This window comes from Amblyraja radiata, chromosome 15 (genome assembly GCF_010909765.2).
Source record: "Amblyraja radiata isolate CabotCenter1 chromosome 15, sAmbRad1.1.pri, whole genome shotgun sequence".
Lineage (NCBI taxonomy): Eukaryota > Metazoa > Chordata > Chondrichthyes > Rajiformes > Rajidae > Amblyraja > Amblyraja radiata.
In genome coordinates, this window is record NC_045970.1 from 30,108,294 (window position 1) to 30,124,966 (window position 16,673).

The window sequence follows — 16,673 nt, forward strand, 5'->3', positions numbered from 1 at the left end:
AATTTAATCCATTTTAGAATAAGGCCGTAACGTAACAAAATGTGGAAAAAGTGAAGGGGCCTGAATACTTTCTGAATGCACTGTAGATGCATTGGAACTTGAAGTTGTCAACCATCTTTACAGCAGCTCTGTGGGTGAGAACAGGGTTGTGTTCATTTCCTCGCTTGCTTAGGTCAGCAACCAACTTTTTCACTTTGCTGAAATTAAGGAACTAGGTTATTGCCCTGACACCATGACACAGGGCTCTCAATCATTTATCTCATCATTGTTGTAGATCTGTGTGAAAACAGTGGTATCATCAGTGAACTTAAAGATGGAGTTGATAATACAGGTAGTAGAACAGGGAACTGGGCATGCAACCCCGAGGGTGGAGGAAATATTAGGGCCAATTCTAATCTACTGCGGTCTGCCAGTCAACATGTCCAGAGCCAGATGCAGATGGAGGTCCCAAGGCCAAGAGCCAAATATTTAGGGATCAGCCAGTACAGTATGATGGTGTTGAAAGCCGAGCAGTAGTCAATGAACAGGATCCTGACATTGGATTTGTCTCGGTAATCAAGGCTAAATGTACTGCAAGAGAGGCGGCTTTCTCCATAGACATACTTTTCCTGTATACAAATCGCAGAGAGTCTGGTTTGCCCAGAAGACTGACGCAATTGTGGGTCATTGCCAATCTTCCAAAGCACTTCATATGTTATTGTTATAGATAGTAGTCAGTTTGTTACCAAATACAATAAATTCTTTCCCCTTGGATTATTTCCAATGCATGCTATTCAGGAAGTAATAACAGTACATTCTAGCCATGTCACATCACTCAATGGATGTTTGGAACTCTTGAATTGAGGCCACATATGAATATATTCCTTCCTCAATGCACCCAGCTCATTCTGCATTAGATTCAGCCCACTCAGCAACTCCTTAAACAGCATTAGCTCTGTAGACATCAAAACGTTAAAAGCGCACACGTGCACACTCTCCCAGATTTTAAGAAAATGCTTTGAACCAACATTTGTATCAGTTAAAAGTAACCAAGCAGCTGTTCTACAAATAATATAGTTCACAAACATCACGCTTGGCCTTCAAGCGAGTCTAATCCAATACTTGACAATGGGTGAATTTTCATTGCTAAGCCAACCTAACCACAGTATTCCACAAATTTGAAAAAAGTATATTTCCATTATACAGTGCTCCCTTATGACATAAGTGATCTCCTTTGAGAGTGTGGGCATCTTACCTTTTTCTCATGCAGAATTCTCTCCTTCTCCATTACCTCTGTCACAATTGCAAGGTCGTCAAGAGCTTTCATTAGCTGCTCATGAGGCACCATGTTCTGAATAAGAACCCGGCTTTGCCGTTTTAGTTTTTTTTGTTCGATAAGCATCTGAAGTGAGGACAAATAAATTCTAAATTCGAGCGTTTGGATTTCTGTCTAAATTAATCCCCTATTTTAGTTTTCTGCAAAACAAGGCCACGAGATATCTTGTTCCCCACATTTGAAAATCCATGTCTGCATATCGGACAAAATGTACCATGAGCCAGATGGGTTGATTTGATATTAATGTTATTTTGTCTATGTACTTAGCATGTCACTGCAAAATGTGTTAATGAGCAGATTTATTGCTGCCACTATTTTTGGTATTGTACCTCTTTTCTGCAGACTGGAGTGCCTCTAACTGATCAGATACACTGTGATTCACAAAACACCAATTAATCTTCATACCTCATGAGCAAAAGACTCTGCCTCCTCTCGGAGATCTTTCTCCATTTCTAGACTTTGCTCCAAGCTTTCGTATTCCTCCAGGGCCAAAGTGGAAACTTGGATAAACACAAATAATTAACATTCAACGATAAAGTGTATTATATTATTGCACAGCATTTGCGAATCTGAGTATGCTTCAAATATGCAGATAAAATTAACATGTGTGCAGTATGTGCCACTTAAATCCAAGTTAAAAAATAAATAAAGGTCTTTTGGGATTATTTGGATATCTGATTATCACTACTTGAGTTAGAAAAAGAAGTATTAAAATCTATTCCAATAATTATTACATGATTCTTTTTTTTTAAATTTACTGTTTGAAAAGAAGCTCAAAAATAAATATTCACGCCTCCATAGCCACGATACTATAGCACTTGATTCTGGAAAAACAATTAGAGTTGGAGTTCACACCTTTGAATCCAAATCCAAGAAAGACCAAGCTAGATTCTCATGCTTAAATAATCCTGATTGTTTGCTTTATTTGAGCAAGTTCTCTTTCACATCACTAGGTGGAGCACCAGGTTTTATTGATGGAGAAAATGGATGGACACTGTCCAGCTCCCTCACTTAAACTCATTGCCACCCGAGGAGCAGAATCTGCTTATCCAACTCTTATATTCTCTTTTGAAAGGAAAATGCTCCCTGAAAATGATAAGAGAAAGAGAAAATACAAAGGCACTCATTAATATTCCAGATCCAAAGCCCAATATTTTTCCTTCATTACACAATGAAGATGAGGGGTAATCACACATTTAATTACATTATATTTCCTTTTCAAAATATGGGGAAACGTTTGATTTACTTTCTACTTTGAAAGAAAGCATGCAACCTTACTCAATCTTAACAGCAACTATATAGAAAATAAAGAATCAGACAGTTAAAGGAAAAGCTGAAATATAAAAACAGTGCTGGAGGGACACAGTCAGTCAGGCAGCATCTGTGGAGGGAAATGGACAGTGGACATTTTGGGTCCAGACCTTTCCACTGCATGCTATGCCCTGCACCAATATCTTCAGTTTTCACCTATTACTACAAACGTGTGCTGAATTTTTAAACTTTTTCTTCAATAATAATTAACGTTTTGTATTAGCAAAGGATGCAGGTGGATGTCAGGAGAGGTATAAGTGTTTATATTGTTTGCAAGATTAAACTAGTACCTTGAGGAGAGAACATTTTGCTGAAATATGTCTGTGTATGATGAAAGAAAGTAAAATGAATGCAAGGAGGAAGTCAGAAGAATGGTTACATCTGTACACTGGCACGTTTTTCTGCTTAATGATTGGGGCAGATGCCAATATAGTCTCCGTAATTGGCAATACGAGGAACTGCAGATGCTGGTTTCCAAAAAACCCCATCAAAGTGCTAGAGTAGCTCAGCGGATCAGTCAGCATCTCTGGAAAACATGGATTTATGGCATTTCGGGTCAGGTCACTAGAAGGGTCTTTACCCGAAATATCCAGTCTATTTCCTGACGCAGATGCGGCCTGACCTCTTGTTTCACTCCACCACTCTGTGTCTTGTTTTGTAAACCAGCGTCTGCAGTTACTTGTCTACATTTTAATGCTCCATTGTGAAAGCTCTTCAAGGCATGCCTACTTTGAAGATGTTCTCCCCTCTCTGATGAGAGTTCTGTCAGACTCTCACTGCCATACCATACTTCAATAAGTTTAATGTATATTTTAGTGTAATTGTTTTCTATCCAGTTTTACCAATCTATTGATCTAGAACAATACTTATGAATTAAAAATTCAAAAACCTTTATTGTACTTGGCTAGAATTTGATTTTGTTTGTCAACCTTTGTAGCCAGAACAATGTTTCTTTCTTCTTCTTTTCGTAACTGGAAAAATTAAAAGGAATATATATTACAATAAATACCAGCATCACTAAAATAACACCTAATAATAAAATCTATTAGAGATATTTATGCTTATCTACAAAGAGGAAACTATTTGAGAAGTCAGATGGCGTGTCATTTGTACAAACCCAAACATTTTCCCTTAATGTCCATTGACCTGTTTTACCAGGGCTCCTTGATACCCTACTTGGTCAAATGCTGTCTTTATCCCAAAGGGAATAACATTAAAATATAAGCCAGATTTCAAGGATAAACATTACCTGTTCTATGCATCATGTTGCTAATTGGAGTAAATAATTAGTCGTTGTTTTAGTTGATCCGTGGTTAGAGATATTTTTCACATCTCTTAGCTGGTTTATACTGAACCATTTATATATTCATATTGAAGAACTTTTCAATAATACTTAGCATTTCAAAATGTGCCAAATTCACAATGAATTTCTTTGTAGATTATTTTATCGTTTTATTTTATTATCATTATTGTTTTTCAAAAAAAAACTCAGTAAATATTGATCCACTGAAACAATACCTCTCTTTAATCTTTCAGATGCTGACTGATGTTCCCTTCAATGGTTAGCATTTTAGTTTTAATCTCTGCTTGATTTCTTTGATACAACTGAACAGCAGGTACCAATTGTTGCTCCTTTCATTAGTGCATTCTACCAGTTTTCTTCCCTCCTGCTTTTAACCTTTTAACCATCATCAAAAAGGTGGATTTAGCATCTGATCAATAATGTTGCCACTCTATCTCACTTAATTGGACTGTCTTGAGAAAACATTCAATATCCTCTTAGCACTTGTTTATCCTCTGTTCACGGCCATGATTCTAAGATGTCAATAAGGTCAATATTTTCTCTCTGCTACATGCCTCAATCCCAGAATAAAGCTTCAAAACAGAAGTGTTGGGAGGATAACAATGTTAAAAATTGCATTAAGAAAAAGAAACCATGCCCTGAAATAATATGAAAGAACTAATGTTACAAAATTATTCTCAGGCAAATGATGATATTTAAGATTTTTGTTTGTTGCATCAATAGATTGTATTTGACTGCATTTTACCTGTGGGCAATGTCACATATAACTATTTTCGTCATGCAATTAACAAGGTGAATTGTAAAAGCTGCTTTAAGGATTTACATCAAGCATTTTCATTTGTATAGTACCTATCACAATCCTAGAATCCCAAATATTCACTGGCAATGAAATACTATTTTGAATGAATTAATTAATTTTGAAGCCATTACACAGACGTTTACAAAGTGACTAATATTGAGTATAAAATGTTTCATGATACAAAATGTTAATAAAATATGACAAAATGGACGAGCAGTTGGAGTAGGTTTAATGTGTCTAATTTGAATAAATGATATAAAAAGTAGTTGAGGGGAAGGAACTGAGATCAGAAAGTTAAACATTAAAATCAGCAGCAAAGGACAGAAAACATTGGTATAAGGTATAAATGCCCTGTCCCCAATCTGTAATGGTAAGTAGGGCAAGGGTAAACCAGGAAAATAAATGTGCATATAACACATATACAATATTATTGGCCATCTTCAATCTATATCAGCTTGACAAACAAAATTAGCTTCAATAGTGTGGGAAATGAATTCATGGAATGCACGAAAGATGGCTTTCTAGATCAATATGTTATAGAACTAGTGAGGGAACAGGCTATTTTAAATCCAGTTTCGTGCAATGAGAAGGAGCTAATTGGTGAACTATAGTTAAAGGGCCTTGAGGTGTTGCATGGAGGGGAGGGGGCATGCAGATCATAATATGGTAGATTTTTTTATTAAGAGTTTAAGTAATTTCATTCAATATGAAGCCAGGTCTTAAATGTAAATGAACTACGAAGACATGAGACATGTGGTGGCAATGGGAGATTAGGAAACTACTGTATATTAAAAGCTATGACACTAAATCAGCCATGATTAACTTTTGAAGTATTACCACACAAGTAATGTTAACCCCTCAAATGCCAAAAATACACAAAATTGAAAAGTAGTCTTGAGGAGCCAGCAGATGTGGTGTATAAATATTGATTAGAATATCAGGAAAAATAGTATAACGGGCACATCCTTATCCAACTTGGAATAGAATATTGCATTACTAATATACACAATCTTGAATGTGGAGTTTGAACCTATGATCTTTTGGCTTTCACCAAGTTAAGATTAATACTATAGAGACACAAGAGATTGCAGATGCTGGAATTTTGAACAAAAACTAAAATGCTGGAGAACTCAGCAGGTCAGGCAGCATCTGGAGAGGTAATGGACAGATGACGCTTCAGACTCCAGAAGATTAATACCACTCAGCTAAAATAGTGCTCATAATTATTTCAAGAGCCTTTCTTTATTTCAACAAGATATCTTTTGCATTGGATACTTACTTTATCAGTCAAGTCCTTGCAATGACCTTTTATGGTCTCCAGCTGAAAAGACAACTGCTTCTTCTCTTCCAGTGCTATTGTCAGTTTTTCTCGAAGATCTAAGTTATAGAAACATTTTAATTTACATAAATGATAGATTTATTTTATAATTGAGATGAACTTTTATAAATGTTAGGATAAGGAATTTCAGAGGAAAGGAGTGGAACAGTGTTTAGCACTATCTATGTTTAGGTTGGCCTCAATAGGGTTTGAACAAGATGAGAATCTTTAGCAGAATGGACTATTATTCATTTACTTACTTCGGCTATTCCTTCACCAGCTAATTATGGAAACAAAGTTCAAGTGTTCAAGTTCAAGTGAGTTTATCGTCATGTGTCCCTGTATAGGACAATGAAATTCTTGCTTTGCTTAAGCACACAAAAAATAGTAGGCATTTACTACAAAACAGATAAATGTGTCCATATACCATGATATAAATATATACACACATGAATAAATAAACTGGTAAAGTGCAAATAACAGAAAGTGGTTGTTAATAATCAGAGTTTTGTCCGAGCCAGGTTTAATAGCCTGATGGCTGAGGGGAAGTAGCTATTCCTGAACCTGGTTGTTGCAGTCTTCAGGCTTCTGTACCTTCTACCTGAAGGTAGCAGGGAGATGAGTGTGTGGCCAGGATGGTGTGGGTCTTTGATGATACTGCCAGCCTTTTTGAGGCAGCGACTGCGATAAATCCCCTCGATGGAAGGAAGGTCAGAGCCGATGATGGACTGGGCAGTGTTTACTACTTTTTGTAGTCTTTTCCTCTCCAGGGCGCTCAAATTGCCGAACCAAGCCACGATGCAACTGGTCAGCATGCTCTCGACTGTGCACCTGTAGAAGTTAGAGAGAGTCTTCCTAGACAATCCGACTCTCCATAATCTTCTCAGGAAGTAGAGGCGCTGATGAGCTTTTTTGATAATTGCGTTAGTGTTCTCGGACCAGGAAAGATCTTCAGAGATGTGCACGCCCAGGAATTTGAAGTTCTTGACCCTTTCAACCATCGACCCATTGATATAAATGGGGCTGTGGGTCCCCCTCCTACTCCTTCCAAAGTCCACAATCAGTTCCTTGGTTTTGCTGGTGTTGAGGGCCAGGTTATTGCGCTGGCACCATATGGACATTTGCTCGATCTCAAGACAAAACAAAGACTGGAATATTTGGAAACAACAGAAACTGTCATTGGAAACAAATAAGTTTAAACATTTGCAGGTTAGCCATTGAACACAGCCATTTGGTTGTCTACGTAGTATCCAAATTCAAAATCATTTTACGGTAACATTTACCGACAATAAAAAAAATAACTCAAAATAGACCTAATTGAACCCCAAAACTGGACTGTGTACCATTTTAAAATAGTGTATTAAAAACCAATATGTGAATACGGGCTTATGATGGACTCTTACAAGATTTGCTTCACTCTACAAATAAGGCAAGACATTCAATTTATGTCAATTATCAAAAACAACCTCCATTAAACTATGATCTCTAATCCATAAAGTACTTTACAAGAATTAAGCAATGCTACAATATGGCAATAGAGTCATATAGCACGTAAACAGGCCCTACAGTTCAACTTGTCCATGCCAACCGATGCCCCATCCTATGTTAGTTTCACCTACCTATGGGTGGCCCATATCCCTCTAAACAAGGCTCCAGTATCTGCAGTTCCCTGTGTCTGCCGTTCATGTTACCTCAGCTGTTGATGAACTTTCCTCTCCAGGGACGTGTCAAAATGTATTTTAATGTTATTATAGTTCCTATCTCAACTACATTTTCAGACAACTTGTTCCATATACCCATCACCCTCTGTGTGAAAAAGATGCCCTTCAGGTTCCTATTGAATCTTTCCCGTCTCACCTTAAACCTATGTCCTCTAGTTCTTGATACTCCTGCTCTGGGCAAAAAAATCTGTGCCCTATCTATTATCTTAATAGTTTTATACATCTCTATAAGAACATCACTCAGCCTCCTGCGCACCAAGGAATGATGTCCTCGACTGCTCAACCCCTTCATATAGCTCAGGCCCTCAAGTCCTGGCTACATCTTTGTAAATCTTCTCTGCACTCTTTCCAGCTTAACCGCATCCTTCCTATAGTGGGTTATCAAAACTGAACACAATACTGTAAATGCAGCCTCACCAACATTTTATATAATTGTAACATAACATCCCAACTTTTATACTCAATATCCTGACCGATGATGGTCAATATACTGAAAGCTTTCTCAACCCATCTATATACCTGTGATGACATTTTCAGAGTACAATGTACCTGTACTCCTAGATCCCTCTACTCAACAACACGCCTTAGGGCCCTGCCCTGGTTTGACTTCCCAACATGCAACATGCACTTATCTGCATTAAATTCAATTAGCCATCCCTCAGCCCACTTGACCAGCTGATCAAGATGCTGCTGCAATTGTTGATAACCATCTTTTCTTTAAATTTCAAGGGAAGGCATTGGTGGCATTAGGATGTCCCCATTATCAATAAAACATTCTCCTCCTGTACTAACTCACCTTGAATTTGATGTTGACATTCTATAGAAGTACATCCAATATCCTTGTCTAAATGCATATTTGTAGCATCAATTGTTGAATCTTCTCCTAAGGAAAGCTCAACAGGGAGCGTATCTGTTGCCAGTTTCCCCATGCAGAGCATGCTGATTCTTTTAAGGTTCTTATTGTCCTTGTGGAGCTGTAAATGAAAGGTTTTGCAAAGGTAAACACATTCTCACTAAAAATGGGTTTTCAAGGGATTTTTCCTTTAGAAATTCCTTGAACGAAGAATTATTCCAACTTTGAAAAGATCAATATTTAGATCAAATATTATTATAATTTGTCAAGTGCCATGGCACAAGACAAGATAAAATTACATGCCATTAGTGTTAAATACTGGAGTAACTTAGTGGGTTAGGCAGAATCTATGGAGGGAATGGATAGATAATGTTTAGGGTCAGGACGCTTCCTCCCTCCATAGATGCTGCTTGACCTGCTGAGTTACTCCAGCGCTTAGTGTATTGTTAAAGACTCCAGTATCTGCAGTTCTCTGTGTTACTTCAGCTGTTGATGAACTTCCATGACAAGGTACAAACTGATGGGCCAGTTGGAGAAATATGCACATCTTTCCAAAAAAAATATTCTTGACCGATATTATGGCATTCTTTCAAGAAAGGAAAAACAAGATAAGGTAAAATGTGAGATGATTTCCAGAATATACTATTATGTTTGGATTGCCAGCATCTCTGAATACTAAGACACCAGTGACGATAATCACTTAAAGGTAGAGTAACCTGTGACCAGGCAATTGCAGTTATTGGAGATGAAGATATAAAATTCACAAGTTACAAGTTCACAAGTTATAAGAGTAGAATTAAGCCATTCGGCCCTTCAAGTCTACTCCACCATTCAATCATGGCTGATCTATGTTTCCTAATCTCATTTTCCTGCCTTCACCTATAACCCTTGACAACCATTCTAATCAAGAATTTGTCTATCTCTGCCTTAAAAATATCCACTGATATGGCCTCCACAGCTCTCTGTGACAATGTGTTCCACGGATTAAAGGGCCTGTCCCACCAACATGCGATTGCATGCGTCTAGCGCGACCAAACGTGTTGGCTTGAGGCATACGGCCTCGCGGGGCCGGTCCCACTTCCAACCACGGAGCCGTCTGGAGTTGTGCGGGGCTGGTCCCAACATCATACTCACCAATCAGCTGGGCAGGAGGCGGGCTGACTGAATTTGGATGTTGCACGGCATTGGACGGTTACGTCATCGCGCAACGGCACGCCGGGCGGTGACATAATCATGCAACGCCATGCACTAGGCATACGCCATCAAGACGCTGCGTACGGCATCAGGATGGTGGGTACGCCCGTTGAGGCGCTGCGTACGGCCTCAATGTGGCTGCGGGCCGACAGGCCGTTGCCGCGCGGAATTTTTGGACAGTGTCAGTTTTTCGGAGCCCCGCGCGATGTCGGGACCAGCCCCGCACAACTCCATACGGCTCCGGCGATTGAAGTGGGACCAGCCCCGCGAGGCCGTACGGCTCAAGCGACCACGTTAGGTCGCGCTAGCCGCATGCAGTCGTATGCTGGTGGGATAGGCCCTTAACTCTGACTAAAGAAGTTCCCCCTCACCTCCTTTCTAAAAGAGCGCCTTTAATTTCTGAGGCTATGACCTCTGATCCCAGACTGTCCCAGTGGAAAAATCCTTTCAACCATTCTATCTATGCTTATCATTATTCTGTAAGTTTCAATCAGGTCCCCCCTCAACTTTCTAAATGCCAGCGAGTAGAGGCCTAGTGCTGCAAATGCTCATTATATGCTAACCCACTCATTCCTGGAATCATTCTTGTAAACCTCCTCTGAACCCTCTGCAGAGCCAGCACCATCCTTCCTCAGATATGGGGCCCAGATCTGCTCACAGTACTGCTCACAGTTTTTTTTGTTTGTAGGGGATATGGTCTTTTTAATGTGGGGGGTAGGTGTAAACTTTATTTCTAGGTCCCTACCTGGTCGGTGTGGCAGCCTTTTCTCCGGGCTGCCCATCGACCCGTCCTCGTGGCCTACCAGCGGACTTGGAGCGCCGTTTCCTGGCGGGGACCGCCCAGCACCTCGGCCTCGGCGGCGGCACAGCATTGAAGCACTGGAGCAGAGCGGAGTGGAGCGGGCGACGCCTTGCCTGGATCGCCGCGTTGGAGCGACGCGCTGGACCGCCGAGAGCAACATCTCCGGGCTGCGGGTCTGCGGAGCGGAGAGGCGGCAGTGCGGCGAGGTGGCAGTGCGGAGAGGTGGCAGTGCGGAGAGGCGGCGCCGACTTTTTCATCGGGAGCCTGGGAGCTCCAAACCGGCGCGGCCTTGTCGGCTTCGGCAGCCGCGGTCTCCAACCAGGAAGCGGCCGTTCCAGGTGGCCCAGCCGCCGAGAGAACTCTCCCGACGCCGGGGCAAGACCACCCGGTGAGAACGGCCGGGGACATCGGGCCTCCGTAGAGGCAATTGCGGTGGCCTCAATAGGCCTGACTTTGGGGTGAACATGGGGTGGGGACTGGACATTGTGCCTTCCCCCACAGTGGTATCCATTGTGGGGGGATGATTTTTTTTTTTTTTTGTCTAATTTGTAGTCCTGTAGGTCTGTGTCCAAGATGGCTACCGTGAAGAGAGAGTGGACGCTGGCGCGCTTTGGCTGCCGCTGCTCCCTCTTCACACTGTGTTTTTGATTTTCTGTTTTTGGATTGAATTCTGTTTTTAATTTGTGTCTCTGTGATGTCTTTATTACTTGTTATATTCCGATTATATGTTATTCCGATTACTATGCAAGGTGTCCTTGAGATGTCTGAAAGGCGCCCATTAAATAAAATGTATTATTATTATTATTATTATTCCTGGAATCATTCTTGTAAACCTCCTCTGAACCCTCTGCAGAGCCAGCACCATCCTTCCTCAGATATGGGGCCCAGATCTGCTCACAGTACTCCAAATGTGGCCTGACCAGCACCTTATAGAACCTCAGCAGAAATGCAGAAGTCTTTGTGCCAAGAGGATAGTACACACACTTATTATTATATAAATCACATTGTACAGCTATTATATTGAATTCTAAACCAAAGGCAATCATTTCATAAAGAAATTTCAACCACATAATTCCTCATTTTAAATCACTAGGATATACATGTGCTGCTTTGTTATTCATTGGGAACCATGCGCTGTACTCTTTTAAACTTATTCTAAATACTCCCAAAGAATCTGATAATGGTGCACTTCAAAACTGTGAAGAGCAGAGACAGCTCTGACAAAGCAAAGAATGATAAAGCCTGATAAGCAAAACTGGATCACTTAAAGAAATGGATTTTAACCTTATGAAATACCAGCAGTGAACCTATGCAAAGATCCCAGCAATGCATGCACTTTCACCATCGTTCACTTTGAGCAAATTAAGGTGGAATGACTGAGGCTCTGAGTGGAAAACAGCTCTCTCAATGTAGAGGAGGCAAAGGTCTTCTGTTGTGATTTCTATGCCAGGCAACAAACATCTTAAATGCATAATGAATGTGTAAGTACTGCCTGAAGATAAGGAAATATTTCAAGTGGCATTGGACTGACTAGTATGCAACTCATGCTCTACAAAGGATGTTAGGGACATGGAACGAGCTACCAGAGGAGGTGGCTGAGGCAGGTACTTATGAGGCAGGTACTATTGCAATGTTTAAGAAGTGTTTAGACAGGTATATGGATAGGGCAGGTTTAGATGGATATGGCCAAATGCAGGCAGGTGGGACTAGTGTAGGTGGGGCATGTTGGTCAGCATGGGCAAGTTGGGCTAAAAGGACTTATTTCCATGCTGTATGACTATATTGGGATGTTGTAACAAGATCTTGAGAAGGTCTTTAAGTCATTAATATATGTCATGGAAAGCAAAGAGGCCGGTAATGTGCCTGCAAAAAGACTATTGCACATAATCACAAATATTTTTCTTGACTTTCTCTCATTGACCAAACATTGAATCCAACATCCCACAATTCTCTTAGATTCTAATGGTTTTTACATTCCTGGTTGGACGCTGCCAAATTCCTCTTTAAACTCCAAGCAGTTTCCATTAAATGTACTACATGCGATGACCCGTCTTATTACCTCAAACAATTCAATCAAGTTACACAGACATAATCTTCCCTTAAAGGGCCTGATTCGAACTCGGAGAATGTCCGTAGCAGGTCCGTAGGAGCATGGCCAGGGTCGTGAGGGATTTTGATGATATTAGCTATCATCTTTGTGCTATGCTTCCTGTAGATCCCTTTGATGGTGGGGAGGTCATGATGGACGGGGCAATGTCCACCAATTTGTGCAACTTTCTTCATTCTTGAGCATTCGAATTTCTAAACCAGGCCTAGTTTATGTAACTAGTTAATATCTTCACTATGGCGCATCTGTAGAAGTTCATTAGATTCTTCAATGACATGCCAAATCTCCTCACACTTCTGAGGAACTGAAGACATTGATAAGCTTTGTGTGTGATTGCATTGATGTGTTGGGCCCAGGACATATCATCAGAGATGTGTACATTCAGGAACTGGAAGCTTTTGACCCTCCCATGGATGTCCAGCCAGTGCAGACAGGTGCATGGTTCCTTCACTTTCCCTTCCTGAATGTGGGCAAACTGCAGAAATCCAAAAGAGAAGTGAGAGTGCCTGGCTTTGTCACCAAAGCAGCATTTGACCGGGTTAGGATCAAGGGGCCCTGGTAAAACCAATGTCAATAGGAATCAAGAAAAAACCGAAGTGGTATCTAATACAAAGAACAATTGTTCATGTTGTTTGAAGCCAATTATCTCAGCCATAGAATATTGCACTTGGCAATTCTCAGGGGAATGTCTTGGCCCAACCAAATATAACTGCTCCAAAGATTGCCTTTGCTGTAAAGTCAGAAGTAGGATTGTTTGCCAATGATTACACAGGGTTCAATTCAATTTGCAATACCTTAGTTGATAAAGAAGTCTGTGAGTGCACACAGACCCAAGTAACAATATGGGCTGCTCAGTGAAAGATAACATTTGCACCATCTAGGTGCTAAGCAATACTATTTCAAGCTTGAGATTCTATTGCTTTCGCCTTGACATTCAATAGTACCATTGTCGTCAAATTCCTCACAATCAGTATCCTGGGGTTAGGTGGGGTGGAAGGGTCAATTTGAAACTTAATTGAATTGTAGGTAATGTCGTTGTGAGAACAAGTCAAAGAGTATTACGTAGCAAGTGGTTCATTTTCTAATCCCCTGAGAATGTCTGCCACATATTAACTACTTGCCAGGCATCAGATGCAGAATTGTCCGCTTACCTGGATGAACTTAACTCAGAATAATACAAAGGTAGCTTAATATCACCCACCAAAAATCAACACTTTAAATCTGGGGAAGAAAATTCCTCCTCTCATTCCCAATAGCTACAGTGTGTACAATCTACAGTGATTTAGCAATTTACCAAATGCATAGGTTCCAACAACGAGAAATTAAAGTGCAAAAAAGTAAATGGAAGAAAGTTGGACCACGTTCATAACTATTACTGCAACCTCAATGTTGATCAACTTTTATCATAAATTTTACATTAAAAGTAGTTATCCTTGCAGCTGTCAGAATTTTTCAGTGAAAACAGACCCTTGCAAGCTCTCCGAAAGTTTATTACCATTTCCCCACCACGTCTGGGTCTAAATCGGAAACTACCAAATGGGGCTATACTTCTAACTGATGCAATTCTAGAAGGCAGCTCATCAGAACAGTGGCACAGCTGGTAAAGGTGATACTTCACAGCAGCAGAGACCTGGGTTTGCGCCTAACCGTGGGTGTTGTCTGTGCAGAGTTTCCAGTTTCTCCCAGTGACCACGTGGGTTTCCTCTGGGTGCTCTGTTTCCTTCCACAGCCCAAAGATGTCCAGGTTTCCAGGTTAATTGACCTCTGTAAATTGCCCCTCGTGTGTAGGGAGTGGATGAGAAAGAAGAATAACATAGGACTAGTGTGAATGGCATTGGTCAGCGTGGACTAGCTGAGTCAAAGGGCCTGTTTCTAAGGTTGAATCTCTAAACTGAACTTCTCAAGGGCATTGGGGATATTAAATTCTGACCATGCCTTTGATGCCAATATCCCTTACATGAACTTTACATGAACTGGGCCTCCGCCTGCTGGAACCAGATGAGCGGCCGGGTGGTCCAGAACTTGGGCAGTTTTATGGAGACCGCGTCCAGAGACAGGGCCAGGCCGGCCTGTGAGGAGGTAGGGCTTTGTCTGTTCTCCATCATGACGCCAATGGAGCGTCGGGGGTCACCAATGTAGTACGTGGGTCTCGGAATTAAGCACAAAGTCGTGTTTAGAGAGACACTTTTTATTCAGCTCCTCCCGGTTGTAGGGAAGACCAAACGAGAGGAAGATGGCACCCAAACCCCTGCCTTTAAAGCCTCCGGCTAAGGGCCGCCTCCGGACTGAACCACTCCTGTGCCGAGGGGTTCGACACTAAGGTGGCACGACCCTTGGGAGCCGCCACAAGCTGAAATATTCTGAAGATCCAGCAGTAACCTAACATTTAATGTAAAACTTAGGATAAAAGTTGAGCAACATTAAGATGCCAATAATATTTATGAAGAAGGGTCTCGACCCGAAACGTCGCCTATTCCTTCTCTCCATAAATGCTGCCTCACCCGCTGAGTTTCTCCAGCATTTTTGTCTACCAGTAATATTTTTGAATGTCATCTTACTGTTAAATATTAATTTAATTAAAAAGGAAAAGCAATAAAATTAGAATTATAATGTTCCTGTTATAAACAGACAACTCAGAATTTGAAAAGGCTCATGTTATGGAAATGTATGTAGAGCATGTCTAATATTTAATAATACAATTAAAGCTCCGTCTTCGGTATGTATTCAATCAAAATCAACCATTCAAAATTAAGCAATGTATTAATTTCAATTCAGTATGGAAATTGATGGAAATATTGCTGGCCTGGTGAAAGTTATGGCTAGCTCCTTTCTTGAACCATGAGAGTCTGTGTGGTGAAGATGTAGACAAGTTTTATTAGTTGGATTGCACCATGATTTTGGACTAATGACAATATTTTTCTAAATCATAGCAGCATATGATTTGGAAAGAAAATTGGCAGTGTTTACACCTGCCTGTAGCCATGATCTTTCTAAAAACTGTCATGAAAGCCTTGGTGATTTTTTGGGATGCATTTGATAAATATTCGCAAAACAAATCTATCTTGGATGATATCCAGATGTTTTTGCAAATAGTTGTTCAGTAAATTCCCTTTGAATGCAAATTGGTTGCTTTAAAATTATGATTCACAGTGAGACAATTAATGCTTCAGATAATGATTTTATTTGGTATGGTATTTGTTTGTTTGACTGAATGTGCACAGATATTTAGCCTTAAGGTTTGTACGCTGACACGTCACTATCTAAATGAATACAATTCTAAAAGAAACATCATTTTCAGAGCAGTATAATAATCCTTTGGCTTCTGTAATTTTCCTTGTTAGCATCAGAATGAATTTCAAATAATTATATTGTGAAGACAAGTTAATGGGTTGAGATATGTTCTTACAATCAAAATTCTGAGTTAGTTCCTTGGGAAAATATACACCTAATACCTTCACATCTATCCCCCGGAAGGTGTGATTTCTGTGATATCTGAGAGTAAAAGCTCAGAAATGGCATATATTATAAATAAAATGTGCCCTTGATATAGTCTGCCAATCCATTTTCTGATGAGAAAGCCAGAGAGCATCCACATGCAATCAACGATCTATATAAATCATTCTAAAAGTGATGCATCTCTGATGAACCAACTACATAAAATTACAGTCTTCGATAAAATTAATCAGAAACTGGGAGCAGAGGTCCTCATTAGAAGTCATGGTTACAAATTATTTTTTACAATCTGTACAGTATAACTCAATATTTATCGTGCAACAATTTATATCCAAAATTGTGTCATATTTATTTTATTAATCTTATTCTGGGAATTGCAGACATATAGCGAAGTTGATGTAACCTATACCAGAGTCAATCATCTTTTACATTACAACACTTATGAAATTATTTCCATTGGAAAAATGAATATAGGTAGTCAACATCTATCTTATTCC

At 40.2% G+C, this 16,673-nt stretch overlaps 1 protein-coding gene across 1 annotated transcript in view; it reads right to left on the reverse strand.

Moving 5' to 3' along the window:
• Window positions 1-16,673, reverse strand: part of shtn1 (shootin 1) — a 43,502-nt gene that overhangs the window by 10,066 nt on the left and 16,763 nt on the right. Inside the window, exons 6-10 of the mRNA XM_033034462.1 lie at window positions 8,564-8,741; window positions 6,008-6,105; window positions 3,516-3,597; window positions 1,721-1,815; window positions 1,235-1,381 (exon numbers count right to left, since the gene is read on the reverse strand). Coding sequence (XP_032890353.1) covers window positions 1,235-1,381; window positions 1,721-1,815; window positions 3,516-3,597; window positions 6,008-6,105; window positions 8,564-8,741 — 600 coding nt within the window. The remainder of the gene's footprint in view (window positions 1-1,234; window positions 1,382-1,720; window positions 1,816-3,515; window positions 3,598-6,007; window positions 6,106-8,563; window positions 8,742-16,673) is intronic.